Here is a 25,007-nt window from a genome sequence, read left to right as displayed (position 1 = left end):
ATTTGCTATACAAAAAATAGTAATCCGAAAACGATAAGTTGAAAACCGGTAAGTCAAAAACCGAATATCACTCGATCAACGCGGTAACAATTTTGACAAAACTTCTACTGTTTTTTTTTTTTATTAAAAAAGGACAGTTCGTTAGTAAATATCTTTGATAGATTATTGATTTTTTCGTGCTCCAACTGTTCATATACAGGCAGACGTAAATAAACAAATTTCTCGGACGCAATAATATATACTTTTTTCAAAGATTTCTTTATTTTCCCCGATATTCTTGTATTTCACAATGTTATTTTTATTAATCTAGGAAGATGAGATGAGCAAAACAAGTGTACAGTAATAGCTGATAAATGTAATGCAGCGCGAGACGATCATGTTTCAGCGAGTTGTCGTAATTTCATAAATATTGTCTCATAAAATAATTACAATTGTAAGTGTATGCTATACATATACAATGAGAATGTATTCGTTTGTATGACAATATTTGACAATCGTAACAAGGAATTCGACATCAACTTTCCGAATATTCGAACTTCATTTTAAATATTCGTTTTTAAGTATTTGCGAATATCATAATGAATTAGCTATCTGTATATAGTATGTATGTATGTATGTATATGTATATATATATAATATGTATGTATGTATGTGTATATATATATATATATATATACACACACACACACACACATTATATATATATATATATATATATATATATATATATATATTTGGATATGGATCAAAATATACGTTTTTCCTTTTGGCATTACGTATGTTTTCCTTACGCATGTGTACATATACATGTGAAAAAGTGCGTGTGTGTTGTTTTACATGTATACTGTTTCATTATAGCAGTTAACTTTCTGCTTTGGCGTATATTTTTCGTCTCTCTATGTGCCCAATATAGTATACTGCGAGAGAAATAAATGAGATAAAAGGAATGAGAAATTAAGTAAATTCTCAAGAAAAACACATTAAGATAGACATTGAAAAGCGCATTATAGCCGCAACAAGCAAAACACAGAGAAAAAAGAAAGAAATAAGAAAGAAATTTACAGTATACTTTTGCCAATAAAAGTAATTGGATTTCACACACGAGTATTTTATCGAGAGATTGACTTTTCACAACGATTTAAACAATAATGATGATTCTGACTTCACTTTTGATAAGGCTGCGTCGCATTTAAACTGAGATACAAGAAATGATAGCTGCGATTTGGAGATTTACACGATGAATTCTATATTACAATTAGCGCCTTATCGCTCTTTGCAGATATTTATAAAAATAAATACTTTGAGAGAAAAGTGTTCCGTTCACTACCGTAAAATAGATATATATCGGAGCGATATAATAAATAATTATTAAAGTCAAATAAATAAATAATTTGCTTCGTTCAGCATATTCGTTTCGCAATATCTTTAACATACGATTTACAAGGCGACGGCTTGTCGTTTAAAGATTCGTTTGCCGCGCTTATTAAAAAAATATGGGCATTATTCGATTTCGAGCGTACATTTTCTGGATACTTAGCGAGAGGATCGATTTATATATCGTTAAGAACTCGTTATTATTACTTCTTTGAATTTTAACATTTTGACGATTTCTCTTTTAGTTTGATGTTTGTGCGAACATTGATCTATGGCCTTACGGAATGTGCACCCGACATGCAATGTATAAAACTTGGCAATTTTTAAAGGGGCACGTTTAAGTTATCGACGAACATAATACGATTATAAAATATAATGAAGATACAATGGATTTGGTCAAAAAAATCCAATCCAAAAACATTGTTAAATTGTTGTGCTACAATAGCAAAAATCGCAAGTCTAAAAATATATGTATATATATATCTCTTTCGCTGTATAATCAAATATAAAATGTAGGCTATTAGGATTTTAGAATAAATATTCAGTAATACTATTCTAATAATAATTCGGAGAGCCTCTAGTATCAATGCACTCACTAACTATGCATATCCAATTATGTGAGCCTTTTCTTTTTACCATAATTACCAATCTAAGACACAATTCCTTTCTATTACAAGACAAGAATTGTCAGATCTTACCTAACATTGGCACTTGTCATCCCAAAAAGAAAAAAAAAAGAAAATTCGAGCTGTCCCATTTCGGTGTAGACTACATAAAAGAATAAAAGAGCAAGCATGTAGCAAAACGTTCTAGAAGAGTACATTGATTTCGAACTTCGTGTCTATATATATTTACGTTTCCCCTATCCTTTTAACGAAAGGTATCTAAATATATTTGATATTCATTATTGTCACGTTAACAGACTTATATAAGTTACTTAAATCTTCTTTCCTTGTATATTTGATATGTGATTTCCATTCATGTGGAAGATATTCTTAATTATCTATTTTGACACACTTAGATCCCTTTGCGTTAAAATGACATCATCTGCTCTTTCTTACCTCAAATATTCCAATAACCTTGAGTGTGTATGTATACGTATATATATGTATATATACATACACACGTACGTACAATTATTAATATTTAGTGTAATGACATATTATTAAATGTATTGTACTCTTTCATAGTGAGTTTCATTTTTATAAAACGTATCGCCACATGAAAATACGTTGATGCGTTAAAGTATTAAAATAGTAGGAGTAATTTTGCGTTCACTTGTCAATTGACAATATCTGATTCGCTTTTTGTATCTTTTTTTTTTTACATTATTCCGCATCGAATAATATCGATTATTATGTAATTTTACAAATCAGATTCACCATATAGAGCCGTTGAGAAAGAGCGATAGTCTAATGCTCCAGGCACAGCGTTCGGTCCTTTGTATGGAGGCATTCGCTGAATGCAATATTCCGCCTGATCCGGTGGTAATTCTCGCCGCAATTCATCTGGCAAGATGTAAGGCTGAAAGACAAGAATTTACGACACAAGTTAAATATGCAACTTTCATTGCCGCATTGTTATAGAAATTCGAAGTATTCTTACCTTGTCACCAGCGAGAATGCGAAAACTGTCGATGACTTGTTCCGCTGTATCAGTATCAGTAGACTCACGTGTCATGAAATCGAGGAAAGCGTCAAAGTGCACATAGCCTGAATTATTAGGATCGACAATAGCCAGGATTCGTTGGAAGTCAATGTCGCCCTGTCTGTCCTTCCCAATAGAATACCCCAGAGACACGAGGCAAGATTTAAATTCGTCTGGTGCCAATCGACCTGTCCTGTTTTTGTCGAAATGGTTGAAACTGCTGCGGAATTCATTCAACTGCTCCTGAGTGATACCCTGAAATAGAAATATATTTCCGCTTGTTTTTAAGGAGGATTATAAGCAACTTGGCAATATTATTCATATTATGATATATCCTGCTAGTACTGAAAGTATACGTAATATGAACAATAGATTTTTAGTAATGGCAATATATATATTATTTACATATATCAGAACACGTATGTAAACGTAAGAAGTTTTTATGTTGACATTCTACATGAGTTTTCTCTTTTCCCTTTTCTCGTTTCTTGTTTAGATAAACTTTATTTATCAATAAATCTCATATAAAAAACTGATGCATATTTTGTGTTGGCGTAACTTCATCTATTATTATTTCAGAATCTTCGATTTCTTCACTTGATAAATCAGCTTTCTTTTCTTCTGACATAACTTTTTCAATGTCAATATGTTTGAATTTTTTTGCATTTGCTTTAGACTATAAAAGCATCTTTTCTCTTGTACTCATGATTACAACTAATATTTCTTTGAATGACGTATAATTTTATTATTTAAATAATATAGAAATACCTTTGAATCTCTGGTGAGAATTTGATTTTCGACTTCGTTAACGTTGCGATTGATCGATGTCAGAAGCTGTTCCCAACCAACGCGCAGTGTTTCCATGGTATACTGAGTGTAGCGGTTCTCGAAGATCATACCTTCCTGAACCGCTTGATGAATCTTCTCTAATTCTTCAAGATGAGTCTTGTATTGATATACAGCCTGTTCGTACTCTTTCAGACGATGTAACTGATCCTCGAGAGTTCCCTAAAATATAAATATAACTTTTAAAAATTCATAATATTTTTATATATAACTAATTATATATAAAATATATAAACGACAGACAAAAATCTCTATTTGAAGTAGAGATGCCTCACCTGAAGACCGAGACCAATCGCAGTTACGGCATCTAACTGACGTTCTATCCATGGTCCAACAACATTGGCTTTTTCAGCGAATTGTCGTCTAAGCAGTTCATTATCTATTTTCACAATTCAGGAAATTTTTTTAAGAGCAATGAAAATGAGAAAATGTTCATTAAATCGTAATATAAATTTATATTTGGCATGAAATTTATTATTATATTAGGATCAGAAAATCAAAATTAAATACTCAATATTAAAAAGCAAGGATACTTTGTTGTTTGCGAAGTTCAGCTGCTAGGGTACCATCGCGTTGAGGGACTAATTGTCTAACATCGCTCCATTTCTTAGTAAGGTCCTATAGAACAAAAAGAATCGATTAATTTGAGAGTAATCCCTATACTACATCAATAATTTATTCTTCAACATACCATTGCAGTGAGAGTAGTATAAGGATTTTCTAGGCCGCCAGGAATCTGGTATTGTTTGACAATGGATTCGACTTCGCGTACCAATCCCACAATTGAATTATACTCTTTATCTGCTTCGCCTAGCGTAGCCTTGAATGCAGCGTGCGCATCCATCAAACCTTGGATCTCCTCCATTGTATGGACGATAAACATGTCCACTAGATCTTCTCTAGTTCCATCCAACCAATTGTTGAATGGCTAAAAATCATGCGACGTCAGTCTGTATAAAAAAAGAAGCTGACAATTTTATGTAATCAAGTGCTCACAGCAGCGCGCTTGGCAAATTCCAGATGTAAAACGTCTATCTTCTCCAGTATTTTCTCGGCTTCATCAAGAGCTTGACGTCTACGTTGAGTGAGCGTACCCAAGCGATCCCATTGATCGCAAATGCGTTGGCATCTGGCGTTCACAGATGCGCTATCGTGGTACTCGAGGGTGCTATAACAATAGAATTAAGTATTACAATGATCAAAATAATCATTTAAGATAGATTCAGAGTTTTGGAAATTACTTAAGTTCTTGAGCAATAGCCGCGATCTGTTCTACACGATCCTGATGAGCAGCGAGATCTGATTCGAAAGCTTCATGCTTCTTTTTCAGGGCCTTAAGTTCGTTTAATTTGCACTGCCGGAAGTGTTGAGACGTAAGCATCTCTTCTTTGCCGGCGGTCCAATCCTCATGAGCATCTGCCTTGTGCTTGAATTTTTGCGCCAAATGTTCCAGTCGCTCCAGACGCATCATTTCGGACAATAACCAATCCTCGAACGTCTTTTCGGCCAACTCCAAATCTAAACATAATTTTTAAAATATCAGTATTTTATTCGAAAATATACAAAGAAATATGTACAAAGGAATTCTGATAAAACTCACTTCTCCATGCTTTATTTATGTCGGACACCATCTTTCCTTCTGTGGGCATATACGCCGGTCTGTTGCTCAGCCTCAGTTTCGTTTGAAGAGTATTGAAATTCGTTTCCAGCTTGGCTTTCTGTTCGACACGCGGTGGCTTATGTTTGCGCCGATATGTTCTGTACTCCTCTAATTTCTTCTGACAACCGGCGAGGGAATTATCGGTCTGTCGATTCGCGAGCCATGGTAACGTTCGTCGTATCCATTCGAGTAAATCGGAAGCCAAGCGTTCGTATTCCTCCATGAGACGCTCGTTCTCTTGATTCACCTTCAGTACCTTGCAGATTCTGTTAGCCGCTGTCTCTGCCTACGATAAGAAAATACGTATTTTTTCCTTACAAAGAATTTTCAGATTACGTTTATACATTTGAAACGTGTGTAGTTTACTTCCACTGAGCAATCATGCATGCAATCATGGATATAGCCATCTAGAAATGTAAATAAAAAACTTGAGATATAAATATTAAATGTCTTGAATTTTTTGCTGCATGTATTAACAATGTATTTCAATAATGCACACGCAAATATTGACGTGTTTGTTATAGATTGTAGGTCATAAGTTAATTCAAATTGAAAAACACACACCTTTTGAGCACCGCTAAAACAGTGGTAGTATGAGGAAACATAGGTCATCACAGCTCTCTCATCAGGCATTGCCGTATTTCGCATATCTAGAAAAACACATTCGAAGAAACTCAAACCATGCGTTGTTAGCGTAAGAACTTGCCGTTAAAAATTTAATTAATTTTAACGGTAAACAAGTCCAGCAAGAAGCGGAACGCCATTAATAATTCATTATATAATTCTTACAATGTCATATCTACAATACATATAATACAAATGCGATGTCCTTCGCATAAACTATGTTGGCAAAGATAATACACACAAAATTCGGTCATAATATAATCTTATTTAAAAAATGTTATAGAACACAATGCATATATTTGTTTCGGTCCTGGTGAAGTAATTGAATTAAGACAACAGCAAGGTGATCGATTAGCAGGTTCAAACGTCGTTAGCATACAATTCGTTTAATTATAGTTCGCGTTAACGAAGGATTAAACAGGTCGCTTTTAACGAGGGTAAGGACGAGGGAGAGCAACACGCATTTTTTACGCTGACCTGCTGGGCACCTTGGAACGCGTGGTAGTAGCAGGACACATACGTCATGATAGCTCGCTCATCCGGCTTGGGAGTGTTGATCAAATCTATATGATATCAAGGGAATATGTGAACATTAAAGTGTTTATGCATGTCATTTCGATACTAAAAGAAAGAATCCAATCGTAGTTCCATCCTATATATCAAAAAGCAAATATATAATCTCGGCGATTCGATATAATCGTCTCCTCGATCCTAATAATCAAAATGTCACGTGTGTCCCGTATATTCCTAAGATATCTATTGTAAGTATTTAATTTAATGTTTGATACATGCCATCGGGATCTAACATGCGAGGAATGTCGAGATACTTTTCAGCGACATCAAAGGCAGTGTTCAAGTTCTCCAGAGGGTTATCTTTGCTGAGTTTATTGTAGTCGATCAAATCGGGCCGATGACGATGGATAAGAGCGCAGAACGCGAGACCATCCTTGAAGGACAAATGGAAGTTTTGAACGTTGACATTCTTGTACGGTGCCGTTTTGCGTTGGCACCAAAGTAATAGTCCTTCCTTCGCGGTCATCTCCTCTACAGAGATATCCTGGATTGCGAATCTCAAGATAATGGTCCATATCATTCCCAAAGTCATCTTTAGATTGCCGTCAACGATTTCTGTCAAAAAGTTATTCGATTCTTGAAACGTACAAGGTAAAAAAAATATAAATTAAATATGCAATATTTTTATATTAATAAAATACAAAAATGCAAACACTAAAAATCTAATAAACTTTGATTTCTATAATATATATTATTAACATAAAAAATATTTTTATAAAATCAACGTATACAATTTAGCTACTTTTTACGCAATGATTTCGTTAAGAATTTTAAGAAAAAAAACGTACCTTCCGCACCAATTGAAACCAGCTTAACGCCCTTACTAGCGATATAATCGAGGGCCTTGTTCACGTTGGCAATCTTGTGGAACCTCATTTTGCCTCTGTCGGGTCTCGGAAGAGTCTCACCTGAGATGACCTCAAGCAGTAACATCAGTTTCAACCCATTCCTGAAATCGTCTTCGATCGATTCGATGGCAGTGCCTGCTTTGCGTAGATGCGAGTTGCACCAAGCTGTGAATGTCTGAGACATAAAAAAAAGGACCAATTAATCTGCGTTCAACAATGATAAATTGGCACTGAACAAGACAAGGGTTAATGTGCAATTAACACAGAAATCATAACACAGAAATAATAACATACGTAATTCAAAGACAGTTTGACAGTTTGACAATTTGCTTACTTTTTATATAAATTATATAAATCATGAAAAATAATCATTTAAAATGGGAGATTGAGTTTCTTTGCTATATGCTTAGTGTATTTTAGTAACGACCCCGATCCCTCCCGCTATATATATCTTCTGTCCTGATTCTTAAAGCACGCTTTCTATCGTTCTACAACGATTTTCTAACAATCTTTCGATATCTTTCTGCAATTATGAAACAACACATAATCTTGTTAAAAACAACATTTTTGCATGTCTACAGTTTTTAAAAATATACCAACAGGAAATCAGATACCAGAGAGAAATCTGCAACACAATTTCCAACTCTCTAAATTCTTTGGAGTGGAGAAATTCTTTCTCGCTTTGAAGAATAAAAATTGAGCCAGCCTTGAAAAAGAGTGACTCAATTTTCAATCTTTAAGAGTGAGATTTCTCTTAAATCTCTTTACAATAAAATTACAACACTTTACAAGTTTTAAAGAGAAATTAAAAAGATAATTGTTTACATTGTATTAGATTAAAATCTTCGCAAATATCGCTCTATATATCAATTTTCTAACATCAACTTCCACGATATTTATCTTTTCAACAATGACAATTTTCACAATATGAAAAATTGCACATTACGTCTACGTAATGATCGAGGAGTCTGGAGAAGGTGGCGAGCGAAGGTAAATCGGGCTGAATATGAGTTCGCGGACGATTTATTCGAAAATCGCAAAATAAAATGCGGCATTTGATCGAGATTATAAAAAAAAAAACTCCGGGGACTGATGGTTGAGATTTTAGAGTTGGAAAAATATTGCGTGAAATTCAATACGGGCGGCGTGAAGCCCACGACGGGCCAATTTTGGACATGAGCCACCCTCCTAACGTCTCTGCACGCGCTCTAAGATCTATTTGTAAAACATTGACTCCTCCCGCGCTTGAGTAGGTATTAAAGCATTTCCGAGAGTATTTCCGAATAGGCCTGTTATTTAATAATTAAACTGTGTGTAATTCTCTTTACGTTATCGAACATAGTACGTCACTATCGATCTTCGGAGACATGTACAGGAAAACAGTTACAGTAAGGGGATACGTACAATGAAGGAACAGGGACAGAGAATAAGAATTTCAACTTATCAGAAACTCTGTAATACATCTTCTGATTGCTTGAAATTCTTATTCTCTGTTCCTGTTTCTATTCTCTGTTCTTATTCCTTCGTTGCGCGCAGTCCCTTAGAGTCTCCGAATACGATCCGTCTCCGCGAAATATTCACGATTGATGCAACACTCGTATTCAGCAAATAAATAATATTAAATGATACAATCAATAAATATTTTTCACTTATCATACATCACATTTAATAATCACTCTGTGATATATATATATATATATATATATATATACATATATGTACGCATATATACACACACACACACATACATAAATATACATGTGTATGTGTGTGTGCACATGAAATTTCTGCTCATCATCGTACACGTTATTATTCATAATTCTAATCTTCTCAATTGTATATTTCGTTCCATTTGATAATTAATTATAATAAGGTCCAGGCTTACATTATTGCTGATACTCACCTTTTAAAATGTGACTCTAATTTATGCATTGCATTTTATGTTTATAATTTTATATCTTGCACACCAATAAAGTTTATTATTATTATTATTATTATTATTATCATCGACAAACCGCTGAATAATAAAGGCAATACTTTTATCCGCTGATAAAAGTACTGCTACGCGATACATTTGCGGAATTTGTAATTTGATACGTTACTTAAAGGTCTTTTACATACATGTGCGAATGATGTGCTGTATCGATAGAAATATAGCGCGCAACTTATGGTCAAGAAGCGTCCTCGAGGATGAAGGAATGCGATAGCCCGATGTATTTGCTGATAATACATTATTTCTATTTCTGACCGTTTATGCGTTACGTGTAATATGATCATTTTCCAACTTACGTCGATAAGCGCGTTTGGTCGTTTTCGAAGACGACTTACAACGAACGGCAAATAATATTCTTTCTGATTTAGACCACGCAATCCGCGAAATAAAAATCAAAAGAAAAAAATTCTCACGTCCGACTAATCGTGTTGTGTACGAAAAAAAGTGTACGTTTCTCGTAAATCGAGAATTATTCTTAGAAAGAATTGACATTTATAATTTTTAAATGTTCAGTTGCAAAGTGATTAAAATGCATAAATCAGCTTATTTATTTTATATTTAAAATTCTTCATAATCTGTATAAAAATATATATTGCAATGTTGATTGCTATATTATTGAATTATAGATTTGAAAAATAAACTTTTGTGTGTGTGTGTGTGTGTGTGTGTGTTTTGCTTTTCAATCACTTTGTGCAATTGAATGTTCACGAAAGAAATAAAAAAAAATTTAGTTATACTATATTATTTGAGAAGCTTTTTTCCGTGATTATTTTTCCATAATTTTTATCGTTACATTGACAGGCCATTATTTTCAGAATAATTCGATGCTATCATATGGTACTCCGATTAATGTGATTGCTATATAAAATGGAGGACAAATGATTTAGAAGTATTGTACACTAACTTTTTAGATTTTTATAAGATATCTATTCTTAAGTTACCGAATCTTTTATCAGCTCTTTTCGTAGGATCGTTTATCATATTTAATCTGTCCAAGATAGTACTATCTTATTAGTATTAAAAGCTCTCGTACTGATTGTTGTATACTATATATATATTTCATAATATCGTCGGTGTGAGTGACATCATTACAAATTTTATTTCTCTGTAAGTCATCTCGTCATCTCTCTATAAACCTTAATGTACAACACACGCCAATATATTAAAGATACTATAAACACTATCGTTATTTCTGATGTGTATCGCGTTATTTCAGGCGTGGTTTTCGCAAAATTTAACACGACGAATATACCTAACTAGCTATATACTAGCTTATATATTTGGAATCAGTGAACTCTAAAACTCTCAAATATCAAATTACACTCGTTAAAAATTCAAAGTTGCGAATTCAATATGACGAACCGACATTGCAAACAAATAGACTAATTTATATGAATGTTTGTTCTCATAGATCTTTGAAATTGAAATGCTAATTTCGAATTTAAAGCCAAAAATTATCAAATTCAAAATCATGAACTGTTGCTTTCGTTTTATACAAATTAGTTAAATTTTTATATTTAGTTATATTTAGTTATATATTTTTTAGATTCGCCATATTGGATTCGATATTTTTAATTCTTCAATTTTTACTTCACCTTCGTCATCAGCCTAAAAATCCTGAATACCCATGTTTTATTGATTAGATCAATTTTTGCATTTTCAATACGCTAAGTTGGATTATTTTGAATTAAAAAAAAATTTTCAAAATCTGATTCCATTTTCATAATGACTACGAAAATATATGCTTCAAAGAGTTAAGATAATTATAATATTTACTACATTATAGTATTTTTTTTTATTGCATATAATATATATTCACTAGTTAAGGACAAGGTAAAAATTAAGTATATAAACCATCAGTTAATGGACAGTTAGTAGACGTGAAAAAGTTCCAATTCGTTGGAAAAAGTGATATAAAATTTAAATATTAAGTTTTAATTATGTGTACAACTCTAAATAAATTTGTTTATAAAAATTTAATGACAAATTTATAAAATCGTACATATAATTAAAAGTTTAATATTTGAATCATTTTATCACTTTTTTCAACAATTCGTTCATGTCCACTAACTGGTAGATTTATTTTAATAATCGCTAATTTCCGCTCTAAATATATTCATCATGGAATTCATCAAAAAAATAAAATCAGTAAGAAAAAAAATGTTTTATTATATTTCTTGTTATTGTTTTATTATTTTGACATTATAATTTCTTTATTTTCCAATATATCGTCAACGTAATTTCATCATTTATACAGGTAGCAAGTACATATCGAATATATACTTTTATATAAATACTTTTGTATAAAAATGATTTAAATCTTATGTGCGTTCGGATTACAATTCACGTAATCTGAATCTCGAATAATATCCGAATCTCTTCATGCATAGTTTTATAATCTATTTTTCTATAAAAATTTGCCGACAGTTTATGTTGACTCTGTGTCGCTCCTATTATTCTTATCGGATAATAGGAAAGATATTTTCGTGTCTTATCAAAATATATGCGCATGCACACAAAACTTTCGATAAGGCGCGACAGCGTTAAGACGAAGAAGTCATCATTTACGTCGCTTACATTTGCAAAATATTTGTCCTAAGCGCTATCGTCACTTGTTTTCTATTCTCTGCAAGTCGAGAACGTATGCCTCTATTCATGTTGCATTTAAACTTGGCAACGAAACAGTTTAATTACAGAACAGTTTGCAAATAACATTTTTCTCATGAATATGTCAATAGTAAATAAGTCTCTTTAACGAGTCTCTTAAAGCTTTTCTCGAAGTCGTTAATTTATATCTAAAGACAAATAATTTGATAGCCTCTGTTAATTATTTATATATGCAAATTGTATTGAAATTATATTTAGATTGCAGAAAGAATTTTTTAAAGAATTACGTCTCGAGCGCGTCTCGAATTAATTAATTCACTCTTATAAGAATACATTGAAAGTCTTCAACGGTATAGAAGTCATAATTCGACAATGTATCTGTCGTCTATATTAAAATATGTAACTTTTATATCAATTAAATTCTTTATTTTTCATTTATTATATAACAATCAATAATTTTCGCAAATTGTCATAGATATATCGATGCGATAGAAAAGGGATAAGAATAAAAAAATTCTGATGCTGAAAAAAATCGACTTTAAAAATATCATTTTTTGTAGGAAAATGGTTTATTTGTAGCTCATTTGTTTATTATACGGAAAAATGCCATAATAATTCTAATAAAGAATGGAATTTATATTACACTAAAGTTTCAGTATTCAAATTTTGAATAATTCATAGTTTTAAAGAATAGGTACATATCGTAATTAAAAATATAATATACGGAAAGAAAGTGAAGTTATAGAAATTGCATATTCACTATCTTAATTAAAACGTTGTATTCAATTTAAAATTTTTAATGTTTTTCTAAAAGTTGCTAATTTTAAAATAAATTTTCTATCAACACAGCGACATGTTTCCATCTTTAACTTTTCCATCTTTAGAGGTATGGAAACCCTAGCAGGCATAAAAACAGCAATAAATTCAAACATTTTTTTAATTTAAAAAATAATTTAACATAAAATCAAATTAAAGGACAGATTAGTGCATATATTAAAGTCCACAAAAAATTTTTTTGTATTTTTTTGCATCCAAAATAGAGGCGCTACTAGTTTTTTTCAAAACAACATTTTTTAAATAGGCTTGACAAATAACTTGAATAATTTTTATTCAAATGGATTCAAATTTTAATTGCTTCTTAGACACATTCCGCAGAGAAGTACATAGGGATTTTTCGATATATAAAAAACTTTTTATTTTATGAACAATTTTTCATAAAATTTCAAAAAATGCAAATGTGACTTCAAGTCATTTTTGAAAATATCAATATTTTTACAAACCCCTATGTACTTCTCTAGATATTTTAATGTACATTAAAAAAAAAATTTTTTTTTGCTCTAGATCAAAATTTATGGATGCTAGATGTAAAGCCCGGAACACCTCCAAAAAAAAAACGTACTAGATTCTGTCACCGGTAGCGCTGCCATTTTGGATGCAAAAAATATCAAAAAATTTTTTTGTAGACTTTAATATATGCACTAACCAATTTAATTTGATTTCATATTAAATTATTGTTTTAAATTAAAAAAAATTTCTGGCTTTATTGCTGTTTTTATGCCCACTAAGGTGGCCATACTCCTTAAGATGTTATCGTACGATTTATCATTAAACATTAATAATTTTTCAAGAGACTTGTGAAATAGATCTGTATCATTCTTTTATATCGTTATCATTATCGTGCTTAACGTGTTCATTGGCTATGTTCAACAGAAAAAGCAGCTTTGCAACTGTTATAAAATTCTCTCAAATATAACTGATCTTAGTTCCTCACTGGAACTTTAAACGTATAAATTAATCATATCAAACTCATCGAATTTACATGAAAAGTGATTTTTTTGTATGTAACGAGATAAAAGACCGTAAATTGTCACGATATTGAATCGCGCATAATCTGCAAGCAAGATCGGTATTCATAGTCTTACATTCAACATCATGTTAAGTATAATCTTGAGACACTGTACAGAATATTTATTACTTTAGCTATATGTTAAGAAAGGATTGGTTTATAATTTCTTCTCTTAACCTCTCATACATCCATCCATATCTTATTGATATTAAGACGTTTTTACTAGCTGAATGGAATTTCAGAATTGATCAGACTTAAGACAAACTTGAATACAAGACTAACAAGACGGACTATGAATACTGCCTTAAGAGTACGTTTTAGCGCGATGAAGGATGGAAAATTCAATGGAGAGTTTAAATCACGATATACAACGGAGAGAAAACGGAGTCTGTAATTACTATTATGACCTTTCGAATGGAGGGCCAATACCTAGCCAATATCTAAAATAGTCAACCGTGGGTGGAAGCTGCAAAATATCTGCGCGATGGCGCACGCAGCGCAGCTGCGTGCAGCCGAAGAATCATTCTCGCCCAAGAAAAATAATCGCTCTATTATTTCACTGTTGTCCGAAGTTACTTTGTATCGCACGATATACATCTTCCTCCTCTATTGCATAGCATTTCTATTTTCATCGTTTCCCTCGATGTTTTCTAATCCAAAAGATCTGATGGTGCTTTATATTTTTTTTATAGGCCAAACCAATATTAGCATTTTCGATCATTAAGCGAAATCTTTTATTTGATATAATAATTTTTGTGAATTTTATATATTTTGCGTTTGTACTTTTGAGCCACGCGATGAATATTTAATCTTTAAAAGCAATTTTTTTATACTAAAGCCGAAAATGTAATATTACATTATTAATCCGGAAATAGTCGCCTAATTTTTTTGCATAAACGATTATCTGGAGTATTTTTAACGTTCTAATTAAAAAAATTATTATTATTAATTGCATATTATATGTTAATTCTTCTATAATTTATTAGTTGAGTTAATTTATTTGAGAATTTGTTAATTTAGTATTTGAGATCATTATATCAGTATTTTCTGAAAAAAGAAATAAAAAAATTAGGCATACATTCCTGATCAATAAGAAAACTACTTTGACTGTGCTTTATTTTCTCGCTATTAGGGCAAAAATCAATTCAGTTCATTATTCTTAGGTTAAATTAATATTCATCTTAACTACTAAAGCTAAGAAGCATCTTATAAATCTATAAAGAATTAATTGTGAAAAATATCGTTCTAGAAATCTTTAAAGTTAAATTCCATTCTACATTTTAAAAAATAGATATAACTATTTTTATTTCATTGCAAATCAATCTGTGTATACCGATACACGAACATTTGTGTAACAACAGGAAATTTTTCTTCAAAACTAAAGCGTGCAAAGCATCAGGAATCAGTTTTTTTTTTATATTGTTCAATTCAAACAATAAATAGTAATTTCGATTGTTAGCTTCATCGAAATCCCATCTTTACGGATATCCCTAACCTGTTATGATCGTCGCATTACATCATTTAATAATTTACGGTTGTGCGTTAAAAACTTTCGAAGTTTCTCCTGGAAATTCCAAGAGTACATATCAGTATTAAAATCAAGATCCAATGTAACATAAAAAATTAAAAATAGAATATAAATAAATATGTAATACAAGAGATAAAGAAAAGAATCACAAATATTTTTGTACATATTATTTTATAATATTTTTTTTTTATAATTGATTATAATTATCTCTCTCTTTCTCTCTCTCTCCCCCTTTATACTCTCTCTTTTTAAGTTTTTTTAAAAAACATAGAGTTACTAATCATATCTTTTAAGAATACATCCTGCCTTTCCCGCGATTATTTCATCGTCTTGTTATATCTCGTCAATCAACAAATGTTTCATTACATCTCTTATTTTCGTACTCTGTTACGTATCGACCTATGTCATCGCGTGACAATGGTCTTAGTCAAAATATGGCATGCGTTGGCCGTCTGGTTCCAATTTGAGATTTGGCTCGCAGCCGAGAGTCTCCCAAAGGTTAACGATCCTGTCGCGGCGTATAGAAAGAAATCGATCGAACGCGGAACGGAACGATTGCGGCGGCGACTTGCTGGGTCTCGGACTTTCACTTAACCGCGATCATAACGCCGATTACGCGTTATCAGACCCTGTCGCCATTGCGTAGGCGCCTTCTCGGCGACAACACGGTCTGCCAAATTGGCACGACACGCGCTCCGCGCCGTCGAATTCAAGTACGCGAAAAGGAAGAACAACCCGCATACCTATGAATTGGCAGCATTGAACAAGTGCTTCCTCGCAGAATGATAAAACGCGATTGATCTTTTCAATTGCAAGATATCGTCAATAAACATTTTATCAACATTTTCTTTCAATTTCAACATTGCGTGTCGCGATCATTATAACGTCACGTTAAAATACTTTGAAAGAAAAAATATACATATAAGCGTAACTGTATTTTTTACTTAAAAAATATAAAGTAATAGTATAGACTGAGAATAGTATATTTATTTAGGAAAGATATTAGAAAGATATGAGAAACATTAGTCAAAGTTATATATGCTGTAACATAATTTATCTTACACTTTTACAAAAGTTACAAGAAAAAAAGTATGACTTATATTACGAGCTACATAATCGTTACATTTTTTCTACTCGTACTCGAAAAAATGCAGTAGCATGTCACATATATAAAGACACATTCGAAAGCGAAAGATTAAAGAATAAATTGCATCTCTGAAAATTTATCATCTACATATTTTTTGTTTGCAAAAAAATATGTAAAACGCGATATCTTCTCCAAAATCTAAAGTCCGATCGGAGGATGTGGACCCCGACTATGATCGACGACGTACGATGTTACCGTATTATATCTATTTATACGACCTATTTATAAGTATACGTAACATCAGACGTCGTACAAACCGCTGCGAGAATCGCGAGAGTATATTGCTAATAACGAGAGACGCGCAAAGTATTCGCGATGCTATTGACCAGAGTAGAGCATTCGAAATCAACGCGCATGATTCAACGTTCTGAGACGAGTTTCACCGTCGATATTTAATACTGGCATAATTAGATTACTTTAATAACTTCCCGATACGGTTTTTATATCTAATTCATTTTTTTTTTCATTTAAAAATTCACAAGAAATTTGATTTTTTCCTTAAAAATCGAATATACCTACGAACAACTAGCAATTATATTAATAGCTAACATGTTAATAAAAAAGAATCGCCTAAATTGGTTATCTAAATTGCCTACTGCTGAATTTTTCAAATAGGACTTCTCTGATAATGGAGATATTGTAGATAATCAATGATAAATTCTTTCCTCATTTTACTGCTTTTTCTGTAATGAATTTTTTTAAAATAATTTTGATTTTTATTAACATGTTAGATATTAATGTAATCAATAGTTGCTAGCTATTTATAGATTTTTTTTATTAAGTACGTCAATGTATAGTGTTAAATATATAGTTTACATATAGTACATACATATAGTATAAATTATTATTAATTAGAAGTTTTAATGTCAAAAATTTAAATCTTTAATTAATGACTTTTTTCATCAATCGACACTTATACCTTAACAAATCGAATAGAATGTAAATGAATAAAAGACACACTTACGAGAGAGGTAATTTATAATTGCCAAAGATGCACTTCAGTATAAGCCGTTAGTGCCCGTTATTTGGCCTAACCGTTCGAATTTACTTGATAAAGATGATTGCTAGCATACGGTGAGGACGACACGGGATTAATCTTGAAGCGAAAACGACTGAGTATACATAGTATACTCAGGAATAATTGGCAATTTCTAATTACGTAGTATGCATGAGAAACTCCTTCTGCATGTTTAATCATGCGATAAGCATAATTATGGTGGAGAGAAAAATTAACAGCCTTATTGAACTAATATTACTTTTATTAAGGAAAAAAAATATATCCCGCAGTATCATATTAAAATTATTCTAAACGATATTTCTCGAATATAGCTAGAAAAGAAATGCACTAGGTTCTAACAAGGTGGATCCAACCCACCGAGTTTTATTGGATTAAATGTACTAAAAAAAAACCCACTTAAAAAACCCAAAAAGTCTAATTAAAATTTAATAATAGTATAAATAAATCATTTAATATAAATTAATATAAATAAAAATAATTTAATATTATAAACGAATTATAAATAAAATAAGGAAAAAGACACATAATAAAACTAAATTTAAATTTGTTTTGAATAAAAATGTATTTTGTATTTTAATTCCAATCATAATTTATATTATTATTAGATCGCAAAAAGCAGTAAATTTTTATTTATTAAATTGTAATGTATAAAATTTATGATTTTTCAAAAATGCTATTTTCTTTAAAAAATATTTTATTATAAATAACAAACAAATTTCGAGATTTCATGATGAAGCTTTTTTTGATTTTTAGAAAAAAAGTTGTTTAATTTAATTTAATTTATTTAATTTAATTTAATTTAATTTAATTTAATTTAATTTGTAGTTTTAATTTTCATCCTTCAAATATTAATTGTAGTAAATATAAATTATATTAAAAATTGTATTTATATTTTTTTGAGCAAATTTATAAAAAAAATTATACGTAACAAACATTTTAAGACTTCACCACGTGAATTATTTTTTGTCAAAAATGAATTGAACAAAAAAATAATAGGGCTCGAAGATTGAGTTGGTCGATTTGGCATAGAAATAGAATGCTTCTCATACAGATATATGTGCGTGTATATTACATTAATTAATAAATTAAATTAAATTAATTAAATTGAAATGAATTCATAATATAATTACCAATTATATTATATTATATTGAATAGCGAATCTTGCAAATCTTAGTATTGAATTATAAAGAATAAAAATGCATAAAACTCGGAAAAACCCAATAAAATCTTCAAAAATCCTGAAAAAAAAAACGGTCTACTTGTTGAGAGATACAAATGTTCTGAAATATTTTTTGATTGATTTAATTATTCGTAAAATTCGTTAATCAAGTGTTTCGAAGCATTTGATAAACTGCTAAATGTGAAACACGTGAAAAGCTCACCGAGCAGCTGTTTCGACGAGCAGCCGCAAGCCATTTAAATACGTCGTCGAAGGAAAAAAAATTCCTATCGCAGGAATGTTTCATACGTGGTCGGCGCGCTTGGAGCCTCAGTGATGTGATGACCGGTGATTTTACGAGAAATTCTCCTGTACAGTTAATCGGCCGATGCGTGTCGTACAATGTCCGCTTCCTCCTACGTGTTAGCGCATTTAACCCGTACTGTTATTTGGTATGCCCTGTCGAATTCTATCAATTCCAAACGTACGAATCAGATCCAAAAGAATGTAGCTCAAATACCACGAGTTTCTCGATTTTCTCACATCGTATGGATACACACACACACACACACACACACACGCGCGCGCGCGTGTGTGTGTGTGTATCCAAATGTACAGATATTCGCGATAAGGTATGAACGCAGGCATATGACTTTCCTTAAATTCTCTTAATTTCTTATCGTATGTTTCTTTATTAGATCTTGTAAAATTTTCGCGAATTATATCGCAATGAACTATTATGTATAATGATTTTTTAAACTATATTAAGTAGCACTTCAATTAAAAATGAAAATAAACAAAGGATAACATGTTCTGATGTAAGTAAGGAATAGAATTTATTTATTTGTAAAACAAATAAAATACGTAAGATGTAATAGTCTAATAGGTATTCCTATCAACATGTTCTATGACCAATTTCAATTAATAATAAACGTAATTAATTGATACAAATTCATCAAGTCGACAATTTAGAATGAGCACAACCAACGTTATCTTAAAAACGTTAGTTTACAACTCGTAGATAAAAAAAATTTAGTAATTTATATTTTATTCATTATGTAACTAATACTGCATATTTTTGCAAACGAGAAAGAAAGTTTAAATATGAAAATTATGAGTTGCTTGAATTGTTAATTAATTTATTGGCCACAGACAATGTCTTGTTAAAAAAAATGAAAAGAATAAAAGAGAAAGAAATTGAAGAGTACGACTTTCATTGTTTTTATGCCTCTCATATTTCCTTCCGCTTTGAGTTTGCGGAATCGCACTGCCGTCATAAAACATTATTCGAAATAATGAAACTTCGCGTAAGCTTTTCTGCGAACATAAATAAACGTTCGATACGTTCGTGCGGTTCGACGAACGATACGAATTTTCGCAGCGATGTGAGATCTCGGTAAATGCAGGTTTTCGGGCCACGCACATTTCCGGAACGGGATACGCGGATCTCTAAAATTAGAGGTATTACGAAAAATATTCGCGGCGCAACTAAGGTTGCCAACTGTGTCCGGTTTTCATGGAGTCTTGTCCGGTATCCGGTTGACCCGTATTGACCTCCAAAGAAATCCTACAGAGTAGCAGAAGCCATTATAACCAAAGGTCCAACTTGTCCGGTTGACAAGTCAAACCTAACATTATGTGTCTGATTTTTAAATATATCCAATTAATATAATATAATTTACATTCTGAAAGAAAATTTATAAACAGAATTTGCTTTTTTAGCGATCCTAATTTTTTTTCTAAAAATCTCAGGGACACATTACGTATTTTATTGACGTATAATGTTTGATGTAACCATTATTATCAGTATCGGCTTAACATAATACCTTGATGCCGCGCTGTCATTTAACGCGACTAGGCATGTCTCGTCGGATTCAGGAGGAAAAAAAAGATAACGAAAAAGAGGAATGGCTTCGTCGATGCGAAGGGGAACGGCTACGAGTCATCGTGAAAATCACGAGCATGACTCATTGCGCTCTTGATTATTTTTGTCATAAAGTCTGAAAATACAATCCAAAGGGCTGCGGCCGATATACGAGAAGAGGCGGGGACTTTGAGAGAGCCTTGAGCTCCTGCCAAAAATGAAGAAAACACTTGCAAATGCATACTCGAGACTGCTCCAATTTATCAGTATCTAATGGCTCCGTCGAAGATACGCATAGATCTTATGAATAGATTTAATGAATAGATCTATGAATGTACGAAATAAGTTATGAAGCGAGAACCATAAAAAAAGAGATGTTCGCGAAAAGCTCGAAATTCACTTTAAGGCCCGGTCTTTTATTTTCTCTTAACTTATGATTATATTTAACCTGATAATATATTTTTCTAGCCATGAACTAATAGTTTTGTCGTAACTTTTAAAGTTATCACTATCAAATCATCAACAAAACAACATTAATTTTGCTAATCATAATTAGAAAAACATAATTTGAAAGAGAGAGAGAGAGAGAGAGAGAGAGAGAGAGAGAGAGAGAGAGAGAGAGAGAGAGAGAGAGCATTAAGTTAATCGAGACTAAGTCTAAACAATAGATTAATCAGATAATAAAAAATTGAAAATCTAAATCTAATAAGTCATATTTTCTCGTTGTCTTTCTACTATCTAACAATTTTTGTCTAAATATTTCCGATATGAATGTTATGCTTTAACAACAAAACGTGAAAATTATTTGAAAGATTTTTAATATTTATTAGCTTTTTTCGAAAATAATATTTCAGATATAAGATAAGCACATGCAAGAGAAATATAATCCTATCTAGAGTTATGTTTTAATTACATTTAGAAAATCATATAATACATTTATAAATGTATAATATACAATCTAAGCTACGTTTGTAAATATATTAGTAACACATGTAATTAAATTATTAAGTTGTATTACATTTCGCTTTTCATTTCCTAAGGCTTACTTTATAATTCAATCATGATCTATCACATGATATGTCAATATTGATAATAATAATTTAATTTCCAATAAACACATCTTTTTAATAACATGAACTTTTTAGCAAAACGATAAAATAAATTTATTTTATTTGTTTCGTATTCGAAATAACGAGGAATTTATTATGAATGTCAAAAACGAAGTCGAAACGTTATCGTTATGATATTATGATATTCGAATTACTTGCTGCAGGTATCACTTATTCAACTTCATCGATAAGATTAGTAATCTAAAGAAATTAATTTTTGAGCTCGACTATCGTTTCATTCTTATGTAAGTTACTTTTGGCAAACGAGAGTATCAATGACTTGTGATACTATTATTCAATTCTTTAGCTACTTTTGTAAGCTCAAATTTTTTTTTTCATTCTCCAAGGCATTTTATAAACATAAAAAAAAAAGACTTGACATACTTATGTCACGTATACTCTTAGAGATACATAAGATAAGAAAGAAAATTACTCAATTATTCAATTGCATTTCTATTATGAAAGTGAACGTAAATACGAATGACTAATTTTTTTATGTATATATTTATACAGCTATGTAAATTTGTCTGGATAACTTTAGTGTATGATGTTGGATTTCGAAAGACTAAATACTCAGCCTTTTTCTGTTCTTTACAATAGGCAGCTGCGCTTGTGTCAGAGATAAAGAAAAAACCCGACCTAATGTTCTCTCTCTTTCTCTTTCTCTTTTGAAGGGTACAAGTGTATATACTGGATCTCGATATTATCTATGGTATTTGTGATAAGATGTAATTAAAAACAAATGTAAGATATTTTCTACGAAATTTTCGTTATTTTCCCTAATTAGGAGCTTAATGAGTTTCGGTAGGATCAATCACCTTGATCTTCTCCTAAGAGTTAAAAAGTGACAAAGAAACAGACAAATTCATTGTACAATTCGACGACAGATTGCGTGACTTTGCGTAAACCGAGAGTTACTTCTACAAAAATGTAACATAAAAAAGTGCGAGGTGAATGAATTTACAGTCGATGGTGTGGTCCGATTTAAAAAACAATACAGATTGATACAGCTAGACTAAGGTTACCATGAAATCTGAATCATACGTATATTATTTTAAAAATAAATAATTCGAGAATGGAAGAAGGGGGGATATCATTTTTTCTGCATTAAATGTAGGTATTTAATAAAGTAAAATTTCTAAAATAAATAATTTTTATTAATATAATTTTATAAGTATAAAATTTTAATTAATGACTAGAAGTTTTGGGATTTTAAAATAAGTACAAAAAGTGTAAACATCCACGTGTATCTATTTAAAAAAAAATACGATTGGTAATCCTAGATTAGATCCGAAAAGACTGTCTCAAGGCAAAGGAAAGAGGAACGAAAGAAAAACAAAGAGAAAAAAAGGAAAAAAAAATCTCGACTATGATAGCACTTACCTTTTTTTGCTGCTTCTCCCAAGCGGGATCCAAAAGACCCTCCCTCTCCCATTCCTCTTCGGGTGCCATGTATCCATCCCCGTAGGCCTCCATGTCGTTCATCCTGCCCGCTTGTGTGTACGTGTCTCACGTTCCTTCAAACGCCAAAAACTTGATGTCACACAACTTTGTTACGTTTGTCTCGTTACAATGGAAGAAAGATTCGGCGGCTGGCGTGAGAGAGAAAGAGAGAGAGAAGGAAAAACGAGAAAGAATCCCGAGGAAAAGCTGCAAACGCTTCTTTCCTCCGAAACGGCTGAGAGAAACGCTCGATCAAAGATCGATATGTGTGTACGTTCGTTTGTACGATGACAGCGACGTCGACGCGTATCGAAGAATAGGAAAGGGTTTAAAATAAAAAAAAAATAGAAGGGAGAAGAGTGAAGGAAAAAATGATAAAACCAAAGAAGTAACGAGAGCGATGACTAAAGAACGAAGGTGAATTTGGAGGAGGGGGGAATTGTGAGCGAGAGATTATCTTCGGATCGGCAGAGGGAGAAAAAAAGGGAGAGAAGTGCAACGAGACCCAACAACCCAACGAAAACGTACCCGCTAAGCCCAGAAAACGTTCGATTTCGTGTCGTTCTTTCCCTCGCGCTGACCCCTCTGCCACGAATCTGACATATACAATTTGCTCGCCGGCGCACGATTTCCCCTACCCCGCCTTAACTCCGTATCCGTAACATCCCCGCTACCCCTCATAGAGGTCTAAGTCTCATTCGCTATCTACCATTTTCCTTCCAGCTGCTCATAGCTTCTCATCGAGGAAGGGGAGACGAGACCCCTCCCATTCCGACTCCTTTCTAAATTCTCCTTACCCCACTCTTCCTCGAACACACTTTGTAAATGAATGCTTGAACAATGCAAAAAAAAAAGTCCGATTTGCATGGACTAGAGTGTTTGATCTAGAGTGGAGGCGAAAAAACATCCGTACCGTTATGGTATACGTATACGAAAATGTGACAGTCGTGACTATCGAATATGAGTTTTTTGTCGTATTCGACATTGACTACGTTCAGCAGAACACAACAATTTTGCAACCATTTTATGGTTCTCTGCTGAGATAGGATCATTCCTCTTGATCTAAAAGCAGAATCCAATCAGCGCGAAGAAAACTTCCAATAGTTGCAAAATAAACGTTCTGCTGAACGCAGCCATTCATCGATTCGTTTAGTGCCTAGACGTTAGGGGATGACACAATGAAAGGAACAGAGAACAGAGAATAAGAATTGCCATCAGAAACTGTGTAATCTACAATACATGATTTCTGATAGGTTGAAATTCTCTATTCCCTATTCCGTTCATTGTGCGCAGCCCTTTAATGGTTTATGTTTCTTAACTGTAAAATCCTAAAATTCAGCCAATGGAATACAGATTTCAATTAAGACTGGCAGTTCTATTGTTGATTGAATTTTAGGATTTTAGGGCTAAGACCGAAGCATAAACCAAGCATAAATTATTCTTTGATGCGTCCTAGGAAGAAAGGGAGGGGGAGGGAAGCGCTCGCGAGACATTTCGTTACATGAACTTGGGCTCACTTGCCCGAAACTAACCTCCGTTTTTGCTCTCTCTCGCGCGCGCATACGCAAGCACGCACTAGTCCGCTGTTCGCTTGCGAGGACGCAGAAGCGACGAAAATAGCGTCAGAGTCGAGTGCAACTCTTTCACCCACACACGCGACTAAAATAGGACCGACGCCGACGCGCGGTCCGCGCGGAATTCTCGAGTCGATCGAGGCGAC

The 25,007-nt window shown here is 32.3% G+C and overlaps 1 protein-coding gene across 5 annotated transcripts; it reads right to left on the bottom strand.

Moving 5' to 3' along the window:
* Positions 1 to 239: 239 nt before the first annotated feature.
* Positions 240 to 25,007, bottom strand: Actn (alpha actinin). Of its 5 annotated transcripts, XM_011056487.2 has the most exons (15): positions 23,816 to 23,945; positions 23,228 to 23,361; positions 7,513 to 7,747; positions 6,944 to 7,279; positions 6,610 to 6,714; positions 6,092 to 6,177; positions 5,468 to 5,813; positions 5,109 to 5,385; positions 4,864 to 5,035; positions 4,559 to 4,795; positions 4,401 to 4,485; positions 4,143 to 4,246; positions 3,790 to 4,029; positions 2,980 to 3,276; positions 240 to 2,898 (listed from the first exon to the last, which is right to left on the bottom strand). In XM_011056487.2, exons 2-15 carry the CDS (start codon positions 23,327 to 23,329, stop codon positions 2,740 to 2,742), a joined length of 2,781 nt encoding a protein of 926 aa, XP_011054789.2. In that variant the 5' UTR covers positions 23,330 to 23,361; positions 23,816 to 23,945; the 3' UTR covers positions 240 to 2,739. The 5 variants fall into 5 exon arrangements, with proteins under 5 accessions (XP_011054789.2, XP_011054788.2, XP_011054787.2 ...); XM_011056486.2 differs by lacking the exons at positions 6,092 to 6,177; positions 23,816 to 23,945 and adding an exon at positions 24,820 to 25,007 and having other exon boundaries at positions 6,629 to 6,714; XM_011056485.2 differs by lacking the exon at positions 6,092 to 6,177 and having other exon boundaries at positions 6,629 to 6,714.

The sequence above is a fragment of the Acromyrmex echinatior genome, chromosome 3 (assembly GCF_024713525.1).
Source record: "Acromyrmex echinatior isolate Ae372 chromosome 3, ASM2471352v2, whole genome shotgun sequence".
NCBI classification, from domain to species: Eukaryota; Metazoa; Arthropoda; class Insecta; order Hymenoptera; family Formicidae; genus Acromyrmex; species Acromyrmex echinatior.
The sequence above is the reverse complement of the archived record's forward strand: the minus strand, read 5'-3'. Positions and strand labels throughout refer to the sequence as shown.

Coding starts and splice junctions, on each gene's coding strand:
- Actn (XM_011056487.2), bottom strand. CDS start 23,329: ATGAACGACATGGAGGCCTACGGGGATGGATACATGGCACCCGAAGAG. Junction 7,748..23,227: donor GGGAGAAGCAGCAAAAAAAG/GTAAGTGCTATC, acceptor TTTATGTCTCAG/ACATTCACAGCTTGGTGCAA. Junction 2,899..2,979: donor GCATTCTCGCTGGTGACAAG/GTAAGAATACTT, acceptor CTTGTCTTTCAG/CCTTACATCTTGCCAGATGA.